Source organism: Bos indicus, chromosome 12, assembly GCF_029378745.1.
Source record: "Bos indicus isolate NIAB-ARS_2022 breed Sahiwal x Tharparkar chromosome 12, NIAB-ARS_B.indTharparkar_mat_pri_1.0, whole genome shotgun sequence".
NCBI classification, from domain to species: Eukaryota; Metazoa; Chordata; class Mammalia; order Artiodactyla; family Bovidae; genus Bos; species Bos indicus.
In genome coordinates, this window is record NC_091771.1 from 70,784,113 (window position 1) to 70,809,867 (window position 25,755).

The 25,755-nt window shown below is 40.0% G+C and overlaps 1 protein-coding gene across 2 annotated transcripts in view; it reads left to right on the forward strand.

The window, feature by feature from the left end:
- Positions 1-25,755, forward strand: part of LOC139186232 (ATP-binding cassette sub-family C member 4-like) — a 152,755-nt gene that overhangs the window by 95,305 nt on the left and 31,695 nt on the right. For both annotated transcript variants that reach the window (XM_070800394.1, XM_070800395.1), the window contains exon 23: positions 5,559-5,717. In XM_070800394.1, coding sequence (XP_070656495.1) covers positions 5,559-5,717 — 159 coding nt within the window. The remainder of the gene's footprint in view (positions 1-5,558; positions 5,718-25,755) is intronic.

The window sequence follows — 25,755 nt, forward strand, 5'->3', positions numbered from 1 at the left end:
ATCAGCTACCAGGTGTGCAGCAGAAATTTACATGTTCAACCCTGACAACTCCCGAGTCACCCCAAGGAAGCCAACTTGTGCACATGAGGGATGGAGAGGTCAGTGGGAACAGTTTTGTAGAAGAAACATCCTAGGGTGGAGTGATGGGCACGGAGCCTGTGGCCTTTGGGAGTTTAATCTGAGAAGTGAGAGCTTGAGGACCAGAGTGGACAGATGCAGGAGGTGGGGAGCCTGGAGCTGTTGTGCCTCCAGGAAAATGTCCCGGAAAAGTGATTCCCCTTTTTGGAATCAAACTGATGTCGATTAAAACAAAGATATAACACTTGGGTTTGTGAATGTGCAAGGAATTGAGTGGGAGTAGAAAATGGTATCGTATTTCTGGAGAGTAGGTTAACAGCTTAACAGTTTCCTCTGAAAATGTTCACACTTGATTCTCAGTAGTTCCACATTTGAGAATTTATCTGAAGGAAATCCTTGAGAGTATTTGCAAAAAAGAAGATTTAGCTTCAAGGATATTTAGCAGAGTTATTTATAATAACAAATTATTGAAAACTGCCTAAATATCCAGAAGTAGGGGGTTTGTTAATTGATCACATATACTGTAATATTTTGTAGCCATTAAAATAAATATTCTTATGAAATACTAAATGAAAACACATAACAATATGTTCATATTAATCCCATTTTGTTTATATATGGGAACATGTGTCTTTAAGAACACATACAGAAGTCTAGAAAGTAAAAATGTCATCTTGAAAATGTTTTTTTCAGAGTGCTGAGTATAGCTATTATTTATTTTTCAAATTTATACTGATTATGATTAAGGATCATAATCATAAAACATATTTTTTTATAAATCATAAAGTTTGTTTTAATTTGTTTTTTAAAAGGTAATGCAGCCTGGCACTCCAGTGCTGACTGTGGCTCTTAAAATGAGGAACTGAGTCATAAAACACTGCAAAGGTAGAGTCTTCAGGGCTTGGCACCATGCTGGACTCAGGGAAGTGAGGTGGACAGTTCAGCCCCTGAGGCTGGGAATGAAGTCATGAGAGTAACGTGGGAAAGAGGAGGAATGGGTTGCTTTGTGTAGGGCATTGGGTGTTGATTATGTTGAGTTTGGTGTGTGCAGAGAAATCCAGGTGCAAATGTGTAACAAGTTGATATCATCAGAGACAAACCTGGTTGGAAAAATAGAAAGTGGCCATTTCAAAGCAAATAAAATAAGATTTTCTCCAAGTGTCTTCATAATTTTATTTATTTATTTTTGTCTGAGCTGAGTCTTTGTTTCTGCTCGGGCTTTTCTCTAGTTGTGGTGAACGGGGACTCCTCTAGTTGTGTGCCTGAGCTTCTCATTGTGGTGGCCTCTCCTGTTACAAAGCACAGTCTGTAGCGTGTGAGGGCTTCAGTAGTTGTGGCTCAGTAGTTTTGGTTCCTGTGTTGTAGAGCACAGGCTCAATAGTTGTGGCACACGGGCTTAGTTGCTCTGTGGCATGTGGGATTCTCCTGGATGAGGGATTGCACACATGTCTCCTGTACTGGCAGGTGGATTCTTTACCACTGAGCCACCAGGGAAGCCCTCAAAGTGTCTTTAGATTGAATAATGTGAGCTTACTGATACTAGTGACCCTCTCCACGGGCAATTGGTAAAACCCTTTGGTTACCCAGAAAAGACATTCAGACTATAGTTTTGATGACTGAATGGCAGGATAGCCAGAGCCAGATTTTCTTTGAGTTGTCTTTTTCTTTTTGGGGGGGCCTGTGGCCACGCAGCATGTGGGATCTTAGTTCTCTGATGAGGGATTGAATTCACACCTCCTACAGAGGAAGTACAGGATCTTAACCACTGGACTGCCACGGAAGTCCCCCCGTTTTTTTTTGTTTTTGTTTTTCTTTTATTCTTCTCACTGGAGTATGGAGTTCACAGACCTGTGGTTATGAGCAGTCCTCGGTGCTCCTACATATCTCAGTCCATTTACCCAAAGTCTACAAATGTTCCTGTTTGTACAGATGGATCGGTTTCAGTGGAGCTGATAACATGGGAACAAACACACATTCTCACAGATACAGTTCTCACTTGTGTCCTGATATGTGTTGATTTGTGTATGAGAACACCCAGAAATATAGGCACATCTGTTTTATTGTGCCTCACAGATAATGCATTTTTTAAACAGATTGTACATTTATGGCAACACTGTATCAAGCAAGTATATTGGCACCATTTTTCCTACAGCATTTGCTAACTTCATGTATCTGTGTCACATTTTTGTAATTCTCGCAATATTGTGAACTGTTTCATTATTATTATATTTGTTATTCTGATCTGTGATCAGTGTATTTTAATGTTAAAGGCTCAGGTGATGGTTAGCATTCTTTTAGCAATAAACTATTGAAAATTAAGGTTGTACATCATTTTAATATATAATGCTACTGTACACAGTAGACTACAATATAGTATAAACATCAATTTATTTGAACAGAGAAACAAAAAATTCATATAACTTTATTTTGTGATTTTCACATGATTGAGGTTGTCTGAAACCAAATCCAAAATATCTTCGAGTTCTGCCTGTACACACATATGAGCCACATATGTACACACTACAACCTGTTTGTGTGCAGAGAATGTATTATACAGATTAGGGTTTAAAATAAGGTAAAAAAATGTCCTGAGAAACCTGTATTCAGGTCAAGAAACAAGAGTTAGAACTGGACATGGAACAAAAGACTGGTTAAAAATTGGAAAAAGAGTACGTCAAGGCTGTATATTGTTATCCTGCTTATTCAACTTATATGCAAAGTACATCATGTGAAATGCTGGGCTGGATGAAGCTCAAGATGGAATCAAGACTGCTGTGAAAAATATCAATAAACTCAGTTATGCAGATGACACCAACCTTATGGCAGAAAGTGAAAAAGAACTAAAGACTAAAAGTGAAAGCGGAGAGTGAAAAAGTTGGCTTAAAACTCAACATTCAATAAACAACAATCATGGCATCCAATCCCATCACTTTGTGACAAATAGATGGGGAAACAATGGAAACATTGACAGACTTTATTTTCTTGGTCTCCAGAATCCCTGTGGTCGGTGATTGCAGCTATAAAATTAAGACGCTTGCTCCTTGGAAGAAAAGTCTATGAGAAACCTAGACAGTGTACTAAAAAGCAGAGACATTACTTTGCCAACAAAAGTCCATATAATCAAAGCTATGGTTTTTGCAGTAGTTGTGTATGGATGTGAGTGTTGGAATGTAAGGAAGGCTGAGCACCAAATAACTGATGCTTTTGAAATGTGGTGTTGAAGAAGACTCTTCAGAGTCCCTTGAACAGCAAGGCGATCAAACCAGTAAATCCTAAAGGAAATCAATCCTGAATATTCATTGGAAAAACATGCTGAAGCTGAAGCTCCAGTACTTTGGCTATCTGATGAGAAGAGCCAATTCATTGGGAAAGACCCTGTTGGGAAAGATTGAAGGCAGGAGGAGAAGGGGATGACAGAGGATTAAGATGGTTGGGTGGCATCACTGACTCAATGGACATGAGTTTGAGCAAGCTCAGGGAGATGATGAAGAACAGGGAGGCCTGGTGTGCTGCAGTCCATGGGGTTGCAAAGAGTTGGACGTGACTGAGCGACTAAACAACAACAACAAATTATCTTATAGACATTGTATTATCTTCGTAAGATAATAAAATTAGCTAAACCTGCTTTTTCTTATGTTTAATTTCTTTAAAGGTAAATTCTGCTTTGAAATGCCATGATTGATTTGACAGACTAAGATGTGACACTTTAGAGATTCAAATCAGAAAATATGATTCAATTCAGAAAATATGAAAATTTCCAAGAATTCTGATTATATTGCTCAGAAAGATTTAGTTGTTCCATTTAAAGCTGAGTTTTAAAATTTTACTGTTTTACAAATGATCAAAAGCATGTCTTATACTGTCATCAATTCCAGATTCTAAATAGAGATGAAATCATCTCTTGGGAAGCTTCCTTCAGGGAATTTGCAGTTGGGCTTCCCTGGTGGCTCAGATGGTAAAGAATCTGCCTGCAAGGCAGGAGACCCGAGTTCCATCCCTGGGTCAGGAAAATCCCCTGGAGTAGGAAATGGCAACCCACTGTACTATTCTTGCTTTGAGAATTCCATGGACAGAGGAGCCTGGCAGGCTACATTCCATGGTGTTGCAAAGAGCTGGACAAGACTGAGTGGCTAATACTTTCTTTTACTTTCAAACTCATTGGTAAAAAAGGCCAGTTTCTACATACATATTTGAATGCAGTTTTATTCCTTACCAGCATTTAACCTGCACTGTATAGATTCTTTCACTTTATTGTTAGTCATTTAATTTCTCTCTGCTTTAGTATTAATAAATAGACTGACACGACATGTATTTTTTATTTTTCCAAAATTCAATTGTAAGTATTAAGTTTTTAATAAACTGCCTTTTGTGCTGCTCTGATGAAAGGTCCCATGTAAATATAAAATTTTCTTTGTGTTGTTTTTAATCTCATTATGTGCATTTTGTCTATTTTATATTTTAAGTTGTTTCAAGATAGAATGTAATTAAGATATTTAATATCAGGAAGTGATTTCATTTTTATACCAAAGAATAACTCCTCTTAAAAGATCCCTGAAAAACTGAGTAGTTGTTTGTGTATAACACTTATGACTTGCTGACATCTCTGTACAATTACCCGTGTAATTCTCAAAGTCAGATTACCCAGGCAGTAGGAATAAACCTAATTTAAAAACTGACTTCCTATGCGCCACTTAGGAGACTGCTGTTTTTTCACGGCCAGCAGATTTTTTTTAAGTTATCTTCTTGCTTTATTTATGAATGTTAATTACACACATACATATACATGTATACACATACACCACACACAAAATATGTCTCCCCCTTTTAGCCTACCACATAATGGATACTATGTGATAATCACAGAAAACAAACAATTTTTAGCATATTAAGCATTCCTTCAGGGAAATCTGATTCCCCTGGTGGTTCAGATGGTAAAGCGTCTGCCTACAATGCAGGAGACCTGGGTTCGATCCCTGGGTTGGGAAGATCCTCTGGAGAAGGAAATGGCAACCCACTCCAGTAGTCTTGCCTGGAAAATCCCATGGAGGAGCCTAGTAAGTTATAGTCTATGGGGTCACAAAGAGTTGGAAACGACTGAGCAACTTCACTTTCACTTTTGGGAAATCTGAATAAAACTGCATAAATAAATAAAACTGTAAGAAGGCATAAAATCACTCACGTTTATATTACATATGCTTGGGTTGATGGTGGTCTCAAGGAGGGGCACTTGTAAATATCTGCCATTTTTGGTTGCCACAATTTGGGGGTTGCATCTGGTATCTAGTGGGTAGAGTTCATTGCTGCTGTCAAACATCTTACAATATGCAAGACAGTCCCCAGACCCCCCAACAATGAATTATCTGGACCCAAATGTCACCAGGACCATGCTTGAGAAACTATAGACTACACTTTATATATAATAGAACTTTGAAAATTCGTTTTCAACAATCAGGGTTTAATTGCTCTGGGTCTCTTTACAGCGTGGCATTGTGGGAAGAACAGGAGCTGGAAAAAGTTCCCTCATCACTGCTCTTTTTAGATTGTCAGAACCTGAAGAACCTGACATTTGGATTGATGGGATCTGGACAACCAACATTGGACTTCATGATTTAAGGAAGAAAATGTCAGTTGCACCTCAGGTATGCACATCAGAGCATTCTCACATGTTCTTTTAATAAAGTATATAAGTTTCATTGCTTTTAGTTTGATTTTTATTTTCAAGTTACATGAAAGTGAAAGGTTGTTGTTGAATCACGTGAAGACACCGGGATTCTTGGCCCCTGGAGGAGAAGGATTCAATCCGGGGCCAGAGATGAGGCTTGATCGCTCAGAGCTTTTGTGTAAGAAAGTTTTATTAAAGTATAAAGGAGACAGAGAAAGCTTCTGACATAGGCATCAGAAGGGGGCAGAAAGAGTACCCGCTTGCTAGTGTTAGCAATGAAATTATATACTCTCCAATGAATCCAAAGAATGTCTGGAGGTTGTAAAGACCTCAGCAGACCTACTCCCATAATTTACATTTTAAGATAACAGAAGGTTTAATCCAAAGACTGTCCTTAGGCAGGATACATTATTGTTATATAATCCTAAGGAATGTGGAGAAAGAAAAAAGTTTGTCCTTTCTTCCTCCTTGAGAATTCCAGACCCCTCTCTCCTTGGGGACCCCTAGACTCCCTATCAACCTGCCTAGGAAATGACTCTCTCATTTCCCCCCTTTTCTTTTAGGAGAATTATGTTGCCTAGGGAAAAGGGACGTCGTTCTCGTTCCATAAATGCTTCCGAGCTGACAAGGGGCATTGTCCCTAAATTGGTGAGGCAACATATTCTCCTAATCCTCATATTGAGGATATCTGATCCAGGGGCCCCAAATAGTAGTTGAAGGAAGCTACAGCAGTAGCAGGAGTTTAAGCAACCATTTGTAACTTAAAAGCTTTCATGCGGCTAGAAACAAATCCAGTTATACAATTACAGATGCAGGGAGCAAACAGCAAGAACAAAACAATCAGAATCAAAATTAAAAGTCACATTATGTCCATAGTTAAAGTGCAAAGTGTTGCACCAGTCCATTTTAGGGTTGGTAGATGTCATCAGATGAAGAAGAGGCATCGCATGTGGTTGTTGTTGAAGGTATTCACAGACTGGGAGAAAGTCTTTTCCTTGAGGTAGGGATGTCCACCATGGGAAGCCTTCCACTGATGAAGAGGGGAGCGCTCCGCAGACCCAGCAATTAGACCGATTGTGGAATGTAGCATAGGAGTGAGCCCAGGACAAGAAGACATTGTCTTGAGGATACAATGGCAGACTCAGGATATTTGGAGTCAGCAGAAGTAAACTCACATAGGTTATCAGGTCCATCTAAAAGGTACAAAGTCAGAGCATAGAAAGTAAAGACATAAAATGAAGTCACTTAATTTTGGTCAGGGTGCCACCTCTTAACTCGAGTGTGATGTACCCATGAATCAATTCCTGGCACTTTGACAGCTGTGGGAGAAGAAAGAATAACCTGGTAAGGACCTTCCCAGAGAGGCTCAAGGGATAGGCCCCCAGATCCCAATGTTTTTATGAGGACCTCGGTTCCTGGCTCAAATAGAGGCTTGCTTGTCTCGGAGGCTGGGTCAGGAGTCGTCTCCCAGAGTTCTGTTAATGCCTGTTGAAAAGCTGAGAGCTGAGTTACATAATTAGTTAATTCCAAGGCTTCAGGGTCTATAACAATGTCTGTGCGTAAGAAAGGCCCTCCATAAATACATTCAAAGGGGGACAATCCCTCCTTTTTGGGGGTAGTTCGAGCCCTCATTAAAGCTATAGGTAGGACTTTAATCCATTTGTCCTGCGTCTCTTGAGTTAATTTGCGCAGATGCCTTTTGATAATGTCATTAGCTTTTTCAACTTTCCCGGGGGATTGGGGTCTTCAGGAACAGTGTAAGTGATATTCTACTCCTAGAGCTTTAGATACCCCCTGAGTTACAGCAGCTTTAAAGGCGGAACCATTGTCACTCTGAAGGCTCCGTGGCAGCCCAAACGTGGGGATAATTTCATGGATTAAAATCTTTATAACCTCCTTAGCCTGTTCACTATGACAGGGAAAAGCCTCAATCCACCCAGTAAAGGTATCTACTCAAACTTGTAAGCAAGAATATCCATTAGCTTTTGGCATATGAGTAAAATCAATTTCCCAATCCTCTCCAGGATACTTCCCACTTCGTTGTAATCCAGATTTTGCTAGCTTTTCAGTCTTTGGGTTATTTTTTAAACAAATCTCACACCTTTTGATAATATTCTTTAAAGTTTTCATTACACTTTTACCTTCAAACAAATGAGAAACCATTTGGTAAGTACTCTCGGCACCCAAATGAAAATTCTGATGTAAACTCTTAAGAATTTTCCACTGAGCATTTTCAGGAATTATTAATCGTCCATCCTCGGACTGTAACCATCCTTTATCAGTAATCTTTGCTCCTCGTTTCTCATATCTTTCTATTCTTCCTCAGTATATTGTGGTTTTTCCTGTTCCACAGGACCTGTCCAGATCAAAGGCGTCTGTAGTGAAGGGGTTTCGTAAAGTGCCGCTTTTCTGGCTTGACAGTCAGCCAGATGATTTACCTTCAGCTATTTTACTCCCATCCCTGCTGTGCCCTTTGCAGTGCATAACAGCTACTTCTTTAGGACAATATATAGCAGTTAAAAGTCTCTCGATCTCTCTGAAATGCTTAATAGGTTCTCCTGTTGCTATTTTAAACTGCCTTTCCTTCCATATTGTAGCATGAGCATGTAAAGTCAAATAAGCATACTTAGAATCTGTGTAGATATTTACCCGCTGCCCTTTGCTTAACTCTAGAGCTCGGGTCAGGGCCACAAGCTCCGCTAACTGAGCACTGGTTCCCTGGGGGAGAGATTTTGCTTCCAAAACCTGTTCAGCAGTCACCACGGCATAACCTGCTTTACGCTTTCCATCCTGAGCAAAAGCCATCTGTAAATATTTCCATGTGAGGATTGTCTAATGGGGTATCCTTTAGATCCTCCTGAGCTGCATAGTTTGAAGTTAGGAATTGAGAACAATCATGATCAGGTGTTTCATTTTCCTTCTCAGGAAGGAAAGTGCCAGGATTTAAATTTCCACAAACTTTAAGCTTAGTTTCTGGTCCTTCTAACAACAATGACTGATACTTAAGAAGCCTACTGTCTGTCATCCAAATATTAACCTTAGAATTTAATATTCCACTCACATCACGAGAAGTCAGTAAGGTAAGGTTTCATCCATTAATTATTTTTAAAGCTTCAGGTGCTAATAAAGCCGCTGCCCCAATTACTCTTAGGCAGTGGGGCCACCCACGTGAAACTACATCTAATTCTCTGCTTAGATAAGCAATAGGTTGCTGATGAGGCCCTTGGGGTTGTGTCAAAATTCCCAATGCCACACCCTTTCTTTCAGTGACAAACAAATTAAATTCTGACCCTGTGGGCAAGCTCAGAGCTGGAGCTTGCAGGAGAGCAGTCTGAAGAATCTTAAAAGCCTTTTGAGTTTCTGGAGACCAAACCAGTTTGTCAGTTTGGGCCTGCTGAGTTTCAGCTGTAAGTTTATATAAAGGCCGGGCAAGTTCCCCATAACCCGGAATCCAAATGCAACAGTATCCTGTGATTCCTAAAAATCCTCTCAATTGTCTTAAAGTCATAGGTAGGGGATGATTTAGTATAGGTTTAATTCTCTCAGGGCCTATGGCCCTAGTCCCTTCTGATATGATTAGGCCCAGATATCTAACCAACTGTTGACAAAGCTGAGCCTTTTCTCTTGATGCCTTGTAACCACAGCCTGCCAGAAAGTTTAAGAAATCTTCTGAGGCTGGCGAACAAGCTTCCTCTGTCTCAGCACAGAGCAAAATATCATCTACATATTGTAACACCACCGCTTCAGAGCTATTAAAGTTTTTTAGATCCTGTGACAAACTTTGTCCGAATAAGTGAGGACTGTCACGAAATCCCTGGGGCAAAACTCTCCAGGTTAACTGAGAAGCTGGCTGTGTAGGGTCTTCAAAGGCAAATAGAAATTGACTTTCTTCCGCCAAAGGCACTGAATAGAAGGCATCCTTTAAATCAATTACTGAGAAATATTTGGCCCGTTCAGAAATTTCAGACAATAGAGTATAAGGATTAGGCACCACGGGGTGTAAAGGAACTACAGCCTCATTTATTATTTGTAAATTTTGAACTAGTCTCCATTTACCATTCGATTTCTTTATACCCAAAATAGGAGTGTTGCAAGGACTGTTACAGGGAATTAATCGTCCCTGCTCCTTTAAATTTTCGATGATGGGTTTTAACCTTTCCTTAACTTCAGGTTTCCGTGGATACTGCTTCTTATGTGGAAATACGTGTGGGTCTTTGAGCTTAACAACTACAGGAATAGCATTTTGTGCTCGACCCACTGATTTTCCATCAGCCCATACTCTAGGATTTACATTTTGTTCAACTAAAGGGAGAGAAAGGAAGGGCTCCATATTCATGAAAACAGAGGCATGGACCTGGCTCAGTATAACCCTTCCCAAAAGGGGTGAGGGAGATTCTGGCACGATCAGAAACTCGTGTGAAAACAGCACAGAATCCCAGTTGCAAGATAAAGAATAACTGAAATAATACCTTTTGGCTCGTCCAGACAGACCCATTAGGGAAGCGGATCAGGAAGAAAGTGGGCCAGGGGCTTCAGTAAGCACAGAATAAGTTGCCCCAGTATCTAAAAGGAAATCGATGGATTGGCCCCCCACAATTATTAATACCCGGGGTTCCTCAGGTGTAATTAGGACAGGAGCTTGTGTGGGGACCGCCAGGCACCTTCAGTCCTGATTGTCTTGAGAGTCCAACCCCGGAGACCTACGCCTCTGGGGGCTGTCTCTCTTCCAGTGTGGTCCTTTGCAGACCGGACATGGAGCCGGGGGCGGCTTAGATGCCTTAGGGCAATCCCACTTGAGGTGCCTCTCCTTTCCACAGTAATAGCAAGCCCATCCCTTTTCACTTGGGTCCCTCTGGGCATTTTTCTCAGGCTGTTTAAGAACGTTTTTCATAGCCATGGCAAAGGCTTCCGCCTTTTCCTTTGTCTTTTTTTGCCTTTCTTTCTTTTCCTCATATTCCCTACCATAATAGACTGTCTGAGCCAGTTGTAACAGAGTATCTAAAGACTGATTTGGTCCATACGCCTGTTTTAATAGCTTACGGCGGATATCTGGAGCCAACTGAGTGAGAAATCTATCCTTTAAGATCACTTTTCCCTCTTCACTTTCGGGATCAACCCCAGTGAATCTGCGAAGGGCTTCTCAGTCTATCTAGGAATTTACCAGGAGCTTCCTTCTCCTGTTCTGTGTCTGCCAATTTGCCATAGTATAAAGGCTTAGAATGCACCAGCCTAAGTCCTTCAAGAATACATCTAACAAAATGACTCTGATCCCATCTTCCTTTAGCTGTGTTGTAGTCCCAGTCTGGTTCTATAGTTGGGACCACCTGATTCCCAGTGGGGACGGCCGCTATCTCGTTCTCCCTCTTTCCTACTGATTCATTACCAAGCCATTCATCTCCATAAGCAACCACTTTTCCCAAAACTCGAGTCTTTGACTCGGGAGTCAGCGTTTGTCCCAAGATATACATCACATCCTTCCAAGTGAGGTCATAAAGCAGAGTAACACCTTTAAAGGCTCTAAAATTTTTCTGGGTCCTCTAAATAGTCTCCCAGATCATCCTTGATTCTTTGTATTTCTTGATAAGAAAAAGGCTTATTAACTCTCACAGACTGATTATTGCTCCCAGTGGGTGTTTGATAAAGAGGTAACAGCTTGTGTGGCTGTTCCTCAGTCTCTCTGGCTGCTCTGCGCATATGATCCCAGGGATAGATTGGAGAAACCTGTTTTTCCTCTTCTCTCTGTCTCCTGTCCTCCATCTCATCTCTTACTTCGATGGTCTGAGTTTCTACTGAAACCAGAGTAGTCTGAGGTCGTACTGAGACAGGAGATATAAAGGAGGGAGCTGAAGGTTTCACACCCAAATTTATACCCTTAGGACATAAGTCTGGCATATTTCACAGAGAGAAAAAGGGCAATACATATGCTACTTCTACCCATTTCCCTTGTTCCTTACAGAACCAGTCTAATTGTAAAACAGTATTATACTTAAGAGACCCTCCAACTGACCACCATTCGCTATCCTCCAATGGATACCGTGGCCATGCAGTATCACATAGGAAGACCAGGTGTGTCTTCTTTAAGCCCTGGGGATCAAATCTATCCCAGTTTTTCAGGATACAGTTCAAAGGATTGAGGCTGGAATTGTTAGCTCCCATCTGTAAGAGAGAAAAAAAAGCGACAAGCGCCATTTTTTCTACCGGAGGCATCCCTCCCTGTTCTAGATGGGGGTGTAGACAGACATTACACCAAAAGCTTTTCCTTCCTGGTCGGACTTAGTCTGTCCCTTACCGACACAGGCACAGTCCGCATCCCTCCCGGTTCTACCACCAATATGGGGTGAGGATGTACCAGGGGTAGACTTGATAGCATCCCTACTTGACATCCAGCTCTTCACCTTTAACTTGCTTGCCTCTAATGTCACCCGGGGTGAATCAGAGTAACCTTCTGGAATGGCTCCCAAGCTAAGACCGCTAGGGGAAACATTTGTCACCTGAGTGCCTGTGCACGACCCTGAATATTTCCTGACTACAATAAGACCGACGCGAACATAAAACTGAGATGTTCTTTCCAAGCATCACCACACCAGTATAATAGCCTCCTCTGATCCACTAAGAGCCGACATTACCAAAAAAAAAAAAAAAAAACCCATCTCAATCCCAATCTGAGTAACCTTTAACCTCAGAGATGTTCTGGGAGCTAGAGCTCCATCTAGCTTCCTAGTGAGGCTAGGCGCTTTCTTAACTACCAATCCAAGTTTGGGACTTAAGTCACAGTACACAATAACAGTATAGATCACAAGTCCCTTGAAAGTCTATGATCCGATAGATTAGGTTAGTACTTCTAATTCCCAAGGAGTTATGAAATGGTCAAAGAGACCGAAAAGTTTGACCAAGAAAGGGGAGTTCGGTCCACACGCTTTGCCCATTTCTGGTCGGTTCCTGAAGGAGACATTGGGTGCCTCTTGGCATTGGCAGGTCAGTATAACCCCCGACAGGTTTCTGCCATAAGCCATATGAGATCACTGTGGAACCGCAGAGTAGGGCTTCTTACTTGCTTCACGCAGGGCATGCCATTCATTCACACAAGCACACCGTAGAGTTAGTAAAGCACAGCAGAAAACGTGTTCGCTAAGAGAACAAAGAACTAAAGCTCCAAGCATCCTTACCTTGTCCTGAAGGATCGTGGATGAGCCCCCAAGATGAAAGGTTGTTGTTGAATCACACGAAGACACCGGGATTCTTGGCCCCTGGAGGAGAAGGATTTGATCCGGGGCCAGAGATGAGGCTTGATAGCTCAGAGCTTTTGTGTAATAAAGTTTTATTAAAGTATAAAGGAGATAGAGAAAGCTTCTGACATAGGCATCAGAAGGGGGCAGAAAGAGTACCCGCTTGCTAGTGTTAGCAATGAAATTATATACTCTCCAATGAATCCAAAGAATGTCTGGAGGTTGTAAAGACCTCAGCAGACCTACTCCCATAATTTACATTTTAAGATAACAGAAGGTTTAATCCAAAGACTGTCCTTAGGCAGGATACATTATTGTTATATAATCCTAAGGAATGTGGAGAAAGAAAAAAGTTTGTCCTTTCTTCCTCCTTGAGAATTCCAGACCCCTCTCTCCTTGGGGACCCCTAGACTCCCTATCAACCTGCCTAGGAAATGACTCTCTCAAAAGGGTTGATCCTTTTTTTCCCAATAGAGCACATTTTTTAGCATCAGGTATTTTCAACAGACATTTTCTTCGGATACCATGTTTTGTTTCTTTGTTCGTTTATTAGCTTTGTGTGCATGTGATTTAATAACTTACTGAGATAGATTTCTGGACTCAGTCTTCCTCAGTTGCCACAATTTTATCCACTGATAACCACATAATTCTGAGAATAAAAGGCTAAATGGTTTGTCTAGTGCTGGAGAGGTTCCTATAGGGAAACATGACTTTTAAGTGTTTTACAGATGGAATTTTGCTGTGGGAAATGAGGACATCTTTTCAAAGGTGATTATCTCCTTGGAGGACTTTATGTGAAACTGTTGAGCTTTGAGAATTACAGGGTATGTAGATGCTGGGGAGACTTTGACAATTTATCCATTAATAAATAATTTTCACCAGGGAGGCAGTATAGAATATAGAACTGAGGTAGAGTAGGTAACTGAGAATTCTGTCTCTATGTACCTCAGTTTTATCTGTCTTATAAGGTAACTAACAGTACCAACCCCTTGAGCTGTTGTGAGGACAAAATAGGTCACTAAGTGTGAAGTGCTTCACATAGACCCTGATGCAACTGCTGTGATGGTGGAGCATGGAATTGGCCATTGGCTAGTCTTTTCCTGAACTCTGATTCTGTTTTCTTTTCTTCTGCATCTTAAAGAAGTATAACTTTCAGGGAGTGTTTGGAACTGTTATATGCACAGTAGACATTCCTGTCATTCCTTGTGGTTAGTTCACTCACCATAATTTGGTGAATATTTACTGAGAAAATACTATCCTCCAGGTGTATAGCCAAGGGCAGCCTAGATCCTGTGTCCTCATCTTCCATCCTGTACTCTGCTTTGACAGACTTACTGACTTAAAAAAAAATAATAATAATTTGAATTTTTTAATATACTTGATAATCATATGCCCATCAAAGGAAGCTCAGAAAAAAATACCCACTTGAAATGTAAAACAGAAAGGAGATGAGACAAAATGAGCCAGGCAGTTGTGCTTCCTGGAATGTGGGTGTAATGTGCCCTGAAATGCCTGTTTATTAGGGAGCATATAGAACATGGCACCCAAAGGGAAGGAGAATGTGGACTTGGGTACTGCTGTTGCTACCTACCCGTGACCTCTAAAATACCTGGAATTACTCTAAGTACTTTTGAAACCAAGATATTCTTTTCAGACTATAGTGAAATGCCACCTCACAACCTTTAAGATGTCTGCTATTAAACAGAGTGAAGTAAGCCAGAAAGAAAAACACCAATACAGCATACTAATGCATATATATGGAATTTAGAAAGATGGTAACAATAACCCTGTGTATGAGACAACAAAAGAGACACTGATGTATAGATCAGTCTTATGGACTCTGTGGGAGAGGGAGAGGGTGGGGAGATTTGGGAGAATGGTATTGAAACATGTATAATATCATGTATGAAACGAATCGCCAGTCCAGGTTCGATGCACGATACTGGATGCTTGGGGCTGGTGCACTGGGATGACCCAGAAGGAGGGTATGGGGAGGGAGGAGGGAGGAGGGTTCAGGATGGGGAACACAGGTATACCTGTGGTGGATTCATTCCGATATTTGGCAAAACTAATACAATATTGTAAAGTTTAAAAATAAAATAAAATTTTAAAAAAAGAGAGAGAGAGAAAGAGAATGACAAGTGTTGGCAAAGAGGTAGAGAAATTAGAAACCTTATTCATTGCTTGTAGGAATGTAAACTACTACAGCCACTATGGAAATCAAGTTGATGTTTGCTCAGAAAAGTTAAAGATAGAATTGTCATATGACCTAGCAATCCTACTTTAGAGTATAAACACAAAAGAATTGGAAGAAGGGTCTTAAAGAGATACCTCTACATGCATGATACAACAGCATTATTCTCAACAACAAAAAGGTGGAGGCATCCAAGAATCCATTGACAGATGAATCAATAAAGTGTAGCATATATACATAGAGTGGAATATTATTTGGCCTTACAAAAGAAGAAAATTCTGAAACATGCTATAACACAGATGAACCTTGAGGAAATTAAACTAAGTGGAATAAGCCAGTCACAAAGGACAAATACTGTATGATTCTACTAATAGGAGGTTCCTAGAGTACTAAATTCATGGATACAAGATATAGAATAGTGGGTGCCAGAAGCTTTTGGGAAAGAGGAATTGTTGTTTAATGGGTACAGATTTTCAATTCTGCCAGATGAAAGGAGATCTGTGGCTGGAAGGTGGTGATGATTGTACAACAGTGTGAATGTATTTAATACCAGTGAACTGTGCACTTAAAGGTGGTGAAACTAGTAAACTTTATGTGTATTTTACTACAATTAAAACAATTTTTATTCGAAGGTGTTCCATTCAGGAAAAATGGGAAGAAATTTTTAGCACATTCAGTACCCATATTTAAAAATTTCCACTGTTTTGGCTGCAATAAAATCGATTTTGAAAAAAATGAAAAAAAAATTTCCTTTGGCTATTAGAGTTATGACTTGTGGTTACATAGAAAATAAATGAGCTTAGATTCCCAAGTTTTATGTTTTGATGGTATTCCTCTCTGAAAAGGCCAAGTGAGATGATCAGTTAACAGAAATAAAGGGCATGTGTATAAAGTCCTTGGATACAAGGACTTAAACAAATGCCCTACATTATTTTTAATGCTTCTCAATAGGAAAAAAGTTGTATGCTTGTGTACATAAAATAACGCTATAAGTAAATATCATTAGATTATAATGATAGATAATAATGTTTGGAAGCACATCTGAGCAAAGACCAAACAAACCTTTGCATCACCATGTTTTGGTTCTGTCCTGTTGGTTTCCACCTTTCCTTTGAGTATGCTCTATATGCACACTCCAGACAGCATGCTTACAAAATAGTCCTAAGCTTTGTATCCATGATTCTTGCCTTGGGAACCCTATCAATGGTATGTAAAGGTAAAAAGATAGGACACTGAAAGATGAACTCCCCAGGTCGGTAGGTGCCCAGTATGCTACTGGAGATCAGTGGAGAACTAACTCCAGAAAGAATGAAGGGACGGAGCCAAAGCAAAAACAGCACCCAGTTGTGGATGTGACTGGTGATAGAATCAAGATCTGATGCTGTAAAGAGCAGTATTCCATAGAAACCTGGAATGTTAGGTCTATGAATCAAGGCAAATTGGAAGTGGTCAAACAAGAGACGACAAGAGTGAACATCAACATTCTAGGAATCAGTGAACTAAGATGGACTGGAATGGGTGAATTTGACTCAGACGACCAGTATGTCTACTACTGTGGGCAAGAATCTCTTAATAGAAATGGAGTAGCCATTGTAGTCAACAAAAGAGTCCAAAATGCAGTACTTGGATGCAATCTCAAAAACGACAGAATGATCTCTGTTTGTTTCCAAGGCAGGCCATTCAATATCATGGTAATCCAAGTGTATCCCCCAACCAATAATGCTGAAGAAGCTGAAGTTTAACGGTTCTAACAAGACCTACAAGACCTTTTAGAACTAACATCCAAAAAAGATGTTACTGGGGATTGGAATGCAAAGTAGGAAGTCAAGAAACACTTGGAGTAACGGGCAAATTTGGCCTTGGAATACGGGATGAAGCAGGGCAAAGGACAATAGAGTTCTGCCAAAAGAACACACTGATCACAGCAAACACCTTCTTCCAACAATACAAGAGAAGACTCTACATATGGACATCACCGGATGGTCAACACCGAAATCAGATTGATTATATTCTTTGCAGCGAAAGTTGGAGAAGCTCTATACAGTCAGCAAAAACAAGACCAGGAGCTGACTATGGCTCAGATCATGAACTGCTTATTGACAAATTCAGACTTAAATTGAATACAGTAGGATAAATCACTACATCATTTAGATATGATAAAAATCAAATCCCTTATGATTATACAGTGGAAGTGAGAAATAGATTTAAGGGTCTAGATCTGGTAAATAGAGTGCCTGATGAACTATGGAATGAGGTTCGTGACATTGTACAGGAGACAGGGATCAAGACCATCCCCATGGAAAAGAAATGCAAAAAAGCAAAATGGCTGTCTGGGGAGGCCTTACAAATAGCTGTGTAAAGAAGAGAAGCAAAAAGCAAAGGAGAAAAGGAAAGATATAAGCATCTGAATTCAGAGTTCCAGAGAATAGCAAGAAGAGATAAGAAAGCCTTCCTCAGTGATCAGTGCAAAGAAATAGAGGAAAACAACAGAATGGGAAAGACTAGGGATCTCTTCAAGAAAATCAGAGATGTCAAAGGAACATTTCATGCAAAGATGAGATCGATAAAGGACAGAACTGGTATGGACCTAACAGAAGCAGAAGATATTAAGAAGAGGTGGCAAGAATACCCAGAAGAACTGTACAAAAAAGATCTTCACGACCCAGATAATCACGATGGTGTGATCACTGACCTAGAGCCAGACATCCTGGAATGTGAAGTCAAGTGGGCCTTAGGAAGCATCACTATGAACAAAGCTAGTGGAGGTTATGGAATTCCAGTTGAGCTATTTCAAATCCTGAAAGATGATGCTGTGAAAGTGCTGCACTCAATATGCCAGCAAATTTGGAAAACTCAGCAGTGGCCACAGGACTGGAAAAGGTCAGTTTTCATTCCAATCCCAAAGAAAGGCAATGCCAAAGAATGCTCAAACTACCGCACAATTGCACTCATCTCACACGCTAGTAAAGTAATGCTCAAAATTCTCCAAGCCAGGCTTCAGCAATATGTGAACCATGAACTTCCTGATGTTCAAGCTGGTTTTAGAAAAGGCAGAGGAACCAGAGATCAAATTGCCAACATCCGCTGGATCATGGAAAAAGCAAGAGAGTTCCTGAAAAACATCTATTTCTGCTGTACTGACTATGCCAAAGCCTTTGACTGTGTGGATCACAATAAACTGTGGAAAATTCTGAAAGAGATGGGAATACCAGACCACCTGATCTGCCTCTTGAGAAATTTGTATGCAGGTCAGGGAAGCAACAGTTAGAACTGGACATGGAACAACAGACTGGTTCCAAATAGGAAAAGGAGTTCGTCAAGGCGGTATATTGTCACCCTGTTTATTTAACTTATATGCAGAGTACATCATGAGAAACACTGGACTGGAAGAAACACAAGCTGGAATCAAGATTGCGGGGAGAAATATCAATAACCTCAGATATGCAGATGATACCACCCTTATGGCAGAAAGTGAAGAAGAACTCAAAAGCCTCTTGATGAAAGTGAAAGTGGAGAGTGAAAAAGTTGGCTTAAAGCTCAACATTCAGAAAACGAAGATCATGGCATCCGGTCCCACCACTTCATGGCAAATAGATGGGGAAGCACTGGAAACAGTGTCAGACTTTATTTTTCTGGGCTCCAAAATCACTGCAGATGGTGACTGCAGCAATGAAATTAAAAGACGCTTACTCCTTGGAAGGAAAATTATGACCAACCTAGATAGCATGTTAAAAAGCAGAGACATTACTTTGCCAATAAAGGTCTGTCTAGACAAGGCTATGGTTTTTCCTGTGGTCATGTATGCATATGAGAGTTGGACTGTGAAGAAGGCTGAGTGCTGAAGAATTGATGCTTTTGAACTGTGGTGTTGGAGAAGACTCTTGAGAGTCCCTTGGACTGCAAAGAGATCCAACCAGTCCATTCTGAAGGAGATCAGCCCTGGGATTTCTTTGGAAGGAATGATGCTGAAGCTGAAACTCCAATACTTTGGCCACTTCATGCGAAGAGTTGACTCATTGGAAAAGACTCTGATGCTGGGAGGGATTGGGGGCAGGAGGAGAAGGGGACGACAGAGGATGAGATGGCTGGATAGCATTGCTGACTCAATGGATGTGAGTCTGAGTCAACTCCGGGAGTTGGTGATGGACAGGGAGGCCTGGCGTGCTGCGATTCATGGGGTCGCAAATAGTCGGACACGACTGAGCGACTTATCTGATCTGATCTGATCTGACTCCTTGGTAAGAAAGTTATGACCAACCTAGACAGCATATTCAAAAGCAGAGACATTACTTTGCTGACAAAAATCTGTCTAGTCAAAGCTATGGTTTTTCCAGCAGTCACATATGGATGTGAGAGTTGGACTATAAAGAAAGCTGAGTCCTGAAGAACTGATGCTTTTGAACTGTGGTGTTGGAGAAGACTCTTGAGAGTCCCTTGGACTGCAAGGGGATCCAACCAGTCCATCCTAAAGGAGATCAATCCTGGATATTCATTGGAAGGACTGATGCTGAATCTGAAACTCCAATACTTTGGCCACCTGATGTGAAGAGGTGACTCATTTCAAAAGACCCTGATGCTGGGAAAGATTGAGGGCAGGAGAAGAAGGGGACAACAGAGAGTGAGATTGTTGGATAGCATCACTGACTCAATGGAGATGTGTTTGGGTAAACTCTAGGAGTTGGTGATGGGCAGTGAGGTCTGGGGTGCTGCGGTTCATGGGGTCATGAAGAGTTGGACATGACTGAGTGACTGAACTGAACTTGTGTCCATGTAAATTCCTTGTTATGTGGTTGTTCAAATTGAGAGAATCTAGAGAGAACTTGCAAAGGATCCGAGGAAAACATTCAGAAGGCAGACAGGGGTAGAAAGTTTAAAAGTGTAGACCGAGTGTCAATGTGACCCATAGTTTTATTCTTGCTCTGTCTCATATGGCTGTAGGACCTTGTCGATGTCACCTGGCTGCGTCCTTATTCCAGGTCTGGGAATCATTGTCACACAGATTTGCTGTGAAGATATAACTGGGTGTGAAAATGTTTGCGCCTGTGTCTAGTTCTTAGGAGAGTTCAGTCGATAAGAACTATTGTTATTCTTAAGGATCAGGGCACAGACCTTTGGGTATTATTTCTGCTTAAGTAAAAAGAGTAGCACCTTCTGGAGTGACTCTACTCTTTAATTTCTGCTTATGTGTTTATAGTCCTTGGTTATTTTCTTTATATTTATTGTTACAATATAAACTAAATTATTTTTATAAACATAAATAGTAAAGCAAAGAAACAAAAAATACAGTAGGAATTTTGGGGAAAAGTGTAACACAGAAATGTATCTGATGTTTTCCACCAAGACCAAGAGGACAGATTAGCATTTTTTTGTACTTTTATTTCTGGCTGTCCTCCCACCTGCTTCTCTCCTGATCACCACCTTGTACACACTGGTACTTTCTTATTTACTTACTTATACACCAAGACCTCTGACCTTCTCAGTCTGCCTCACATTCTCAACTCTTTTCTTCCTTTCCTTGAGGACAGAGCCTATATTTCTCATGTCTGTTCTTCTAGTGCTTGTTACAATCCCTGGCAAGTTACATGAGTATTGATAATTCCTAATGTTTGTGGAATCATTAACATGCCTTAGCCACTTATCCTACCACTTCCTGCTTAATCCTCACAATTCTTTTGTTATCCTTACCTGACAGATTTAAAAATTGAGGCACTGGGACCTTATCCCACTGATCAAGTAAGGGACAGAGTCAGGATTTATTTTGTGTGTGTCTGTTTATTTTATTTTTATTTTATTTTTTTTTTAAACTTTACATAATTGTATTAGTTTTGCCAAATATCAAAATGAATCCATCACAGGTATACATGTGCTCCCCATTCTGAACCCTCCTCCCTCCCCATACCATCCCTCTGGGTCGTCCCAGTGCACTAGCCCCAAGCATCCAGTATCGTGCATTGAACCTGGACTGGCATCTCGTTTCATACATGATATTTTACATGTTTCAATGCCATTCTCCCAAATCTTCCCACCCTCTCCCTCTCCCACAGATTCCATAAGACTGTTCCATATTTTTTTAAATTGAAGAATAGTTGATTCACAGTGTTTCAGTAGTACAGCCAAGAGGTTCAGTTATATATATTTATATATATAATTTTATATAAATGTATATGTTTATATATACATTATATATATGCATGTATATACACACACACATATATATTTTTTTCAGATCCTTTTATCATAGGTTATTGCAAGATGTTACAAATAGTTCCCTGTTCTATCAATAGATCCTTTTTTATCTATTTTGTATATAGTAGTGTGTATCTATTATTACCAGATTTCTAATTTATCCTTCCCTATCTCTTTTCCTTTGGTACCCATTATTTGTTTTCTATGTCTGTGAGTCTACTTCTGGGTTGTAAATAATAAATAAATTAATTTCTATCATTTTTTAAGACTCCATATATAAGTAATCTCATATTATGTTTGTCTTTCTCTGTCTGACTTATTTCACTTAGCCTGACAATCTCTGGGTTCTTCCTTGTTGCTGCAAGTGGCATTGTTTGGTTCGTTTATATGGCTGATAATATTCCATTGTGTGTGCATGTGTGTGTATACTCCACATCTTCTTCATCCATTTATCTGTCCATGAGCATATCTTGGCTGTTGTTAGGTAGTTCTGTTGTGAACACTCAGGTGCATGTATTGTTTTGAATAAGCGTTTTTATCTTTTCTGGATATATGCTGAGGATTAGAGTTGTTGGATCACATGGTAATTCTTTTTCTGCTTTTAAGGAACCTCCACATTGTTTTCCATAATAGCTGCACCAGTTTACATTCCCACCAACAGTGTAGGAGAGTACCCTTTCTCCACACCCTTGCCAGCATTTATTATCTGCAGACTTTTTCATGATAGCCATTCTGACCAGTGTGAAGTCATACCTCATTGTAGTTTTGATCTGCATTTCTCTAATAATTAGTGATGTCGAGTATCTTTTCATATGCCTTTCGGCCATCTGTATTTTTCTTTGGAGAAATGTCTATTTAGATCTTTGGTCCATTTTTTGATTGGGTTTTTTGTGTCTTTGGTATTGAGCTGTATAAGCTGTTGTATATACAGAAATGTCTTGCATTTATATAGACTAAAATCAAAGTAAGAGATTTCTGTTACTTTGAAAGATTTCCCTTACTTTCTGAAAGATTTCTCTTTCAGAAAGAGAAATTAGGGAATCAACCTCGTTGGCCATCATGTCAAAGGGAAAAATAAAAACAATGCTAGGGATAACTAGGAATAAACCTACTTAAGAAGGCAAAAGACCCTTAATCTATAAGATGCTGATGAAAGAAATTGAAGACAACACAAACAGATGGAAAGATATACTGTGTTCTTAGATTGAAAGGATCAATATTGTTAAAAATGACAAAACTATACAAGGCAACTTACAGATTCAATGCAATCCCTATCAAATTACCAATGGCATTTTTCACAGAAGTAGAACAAAAGAAAAAAAAAAATTTTTTTTAATTTATACGGAAACAGAAAAGACCTCAAATAGCAAAAAACCATCTTGAGAAAGAAGAACACAGCTGGAAGATTCACAGTCTCTGACTTCTAACTGTACTACAGACACACAATAATGAAAAGTATATTCCTGTCACAGAAACCAGGCATATAGATTAATGGAACAGGTTAAAAAACCCAGATATAAACCCATGCACTTATGGTCAGTTAATCTAAGACAAAAGAGGTAAGAATATGTAATGGATAAAAGACAGTCTCTTCAATAAATAGTGCTGGAAAATCTGGGCAACTATATGTAAAACAATGAAATTAGAACTCTCTCTAATAATGTAGACAAAAATAAAGTCAAAATAAATTAAAGACCTAAAGATTTGTAAGACAAGATCCTAGAGGAAAACATAGAATATTCTTTGACATAAATCACAGCAATATGTTCTTGGATCTGTCCCCTAAAGTCATGGAAAGAAAAGCAAAAATAAAGGGGACCTAGTTAAAAGGATTTGAAGCACCAAGTAAACCATAAATAAAACTGAAAAACAGCCTCTGGAAAGGAAGAAAATATTTGCAAATGTTGCAACCAACCAGGTATTAATTTCCAAAATATACTAACAGGATTCAAATTTAAAGAGATTCCCAACTCCAGAGCCTGGGCAGCAAATTACTCTGCTTGTGCCTTCAAGTGGCTGTTGAGTGTGGTCCATGTACAATTGATTTGTATCATGATTCATGTGCCTCCGTGTGCATACACACACACAGAGGAACAAAGATTTCACAAATAATATTACTCTTGCTCTGTGCTCTGATATTTTCTGTGATGCCAGTTCTATCCTAGTTCATATAAATGACAAAATGATGGTCACGAGGCACAAAATTGATTTCCTGATCCATTCATTGCACCTGCATTTTAACAAACACTGTCCCTCACTGTCCCCCTGCTCGGGGCTTCTGGTCCATGTTAGCATCACAACAGGAGCTGCCCTGTTATTCCAGATTCTCAGAGCAGCCCTGCAAGGCTAACCCCAGTTTGCAGTAAGTCTTGGGAAGATTAATAATTTACCCTGAGTCTAATAACTAATGAGCAGTAAAATCAGAACTGAGAATTGTCTGACTCCAAGTTTATTTTTTTCAATAAATGTTAATTGAACTAAATTATGTTCTCATCAGATATTTTCCTATTTTTTTTAAACATAACATAACATTTTATGTTAAAAAATCCTCAAAAGGATTCCCCAAACCATAATAAAAGTGAGTAAGTATGGAGCAAAGCCAGAAGATACTACTGCTAATGCCCTATCTCTTATTTGGACAGCATCAGTTTTGAAATGGGTTTATTTGTTTATGTGTCTTGGGCTAATAAGTGTCAGAAGAACATACTCAAACTGTTACCCCTCCCCAGTCAAGAGCCCTTTGTCTTTACAATGTCTTACTGGCTCAGAGGTGAAGAAAGTCTGTTGGTTTGGTTACATGAAGTTAAGTTGTCTAAGTGCAGAAAACTTAAATCTCTCTTCCCCCGAAATGAATAGGAAGCAGTGATGTTTGTGTCTCAACATCCTAATTTAGGGAAGCTGAGAGCAGACTCTGCAGAAGGGGAGCCCAGTGCTGTTTCTTTGAGTTGCCCCTTTCAGGTGAGCCACTCAGATAATGAACTTGCATCACCTCCCCTAGCTACCTGCTCTCTGTGATCCTTGGAGCAGCAGTGAGTTTCTGGGTTCCTCTCTCTACCTCTCTCCCAGGCTCGTCCCACCATCCTGCTGACCCTGCATGAGCAGATCAGAATTGGGGGAGATGGGATAGCAGCAAGGACCTGGATAGGAACCAGAGATAGGGGAGTGGGGACATAGACCATCAGTCCTGGGGGATCTTTTGAAGATGAATACTGTGTTTTAAAGAAGGTACTCCTCAATTTGTGTTCAAAATTCAGGAATGAGCAAAAATGAAAGCTCTTCCTAAATTATTTCCTTGAACAGAACAGGTAGGATGTATGTTCATCCTTTGTGCTGAGGATCTGAAGTAGGTTGATGTACAAAGTAGGTTGATGAACAAAGGATGTATGTTCATCCTTAGTGCTGAGTATCTAAAGTAGTTAAGTATGTTTCTCAGAAAGAACACTGATTGGGATTATGTTCATCAAGCAGCTGCATATCTGAAAGAATCTGGAAAATGAAGTGAAGATGGAGAAAAGAGGAGTATTGGGGAGCAGCCTCCCCTTGCCTGACCATGTCATCTGTTTTAACCTCATGGAAACAACTGAAGGATGAAAAATTGCCTGCATGTAGCAATCTTAGGGTTGATAATTACAAAGAGTAAAAAAAGTTTTGTGGAAATCTGAAATAGAATGATGGTTCCCCTAACAAGGAACTCTTACCATTGCACAGATGGTTGTTTGGTCTTGGTCCTAAATTCAAGAATTTGTTTGTTTTTTTGTTTGTTTTTAATTTTATTTTATTTTTTAACTTTACAATATTGTATTGGTTTTGCCATATATCGAAATGAATCCGCCACAGGTATACACGAGTTCCCCATCCTGAACCCTCCTCCCTCCTCCCTCCCCATACCATCCCTCTGGATCATCCCAGTGCACCAGCCCCAAGCATCCAGTATTGTGCATCAAACCTGGATTGGCGACTCATTTCATATATGATATTATACATATTTCAATGCCATTCTCCCAAATCATCCCACCCTCTTCCTCTCCCACAGAGTCAAAAGACTGGTCTAAACATCAGTGTCTCTTTTGCTGTCTCGTACACAGGGTTATTGTGACCATCTTTCTAAATTCCATATATATGCATTAGTATACTGTATTGGTGTTTTTCCTTCTGGCTTACTTCACTCTGTATAATAGGCTCCAGTTTCATCCACCTCATTAGAACTGATTCAAATGTATTTTTTTAATGCCTTAGTAATACTCCATTGTGTATATGTACGACAGCTTTCTTATCCATTCATCTGCTGATGGACATCTAGGTTGCTTCCATGTCCTGGCTATTATGAACAGTGCTGCGATGAACATTGGGGTACACGTGTCTCTTTCCCTTCTGGTTTCCTCAGTGTGTATGCCCAGCAGTGGGATTGC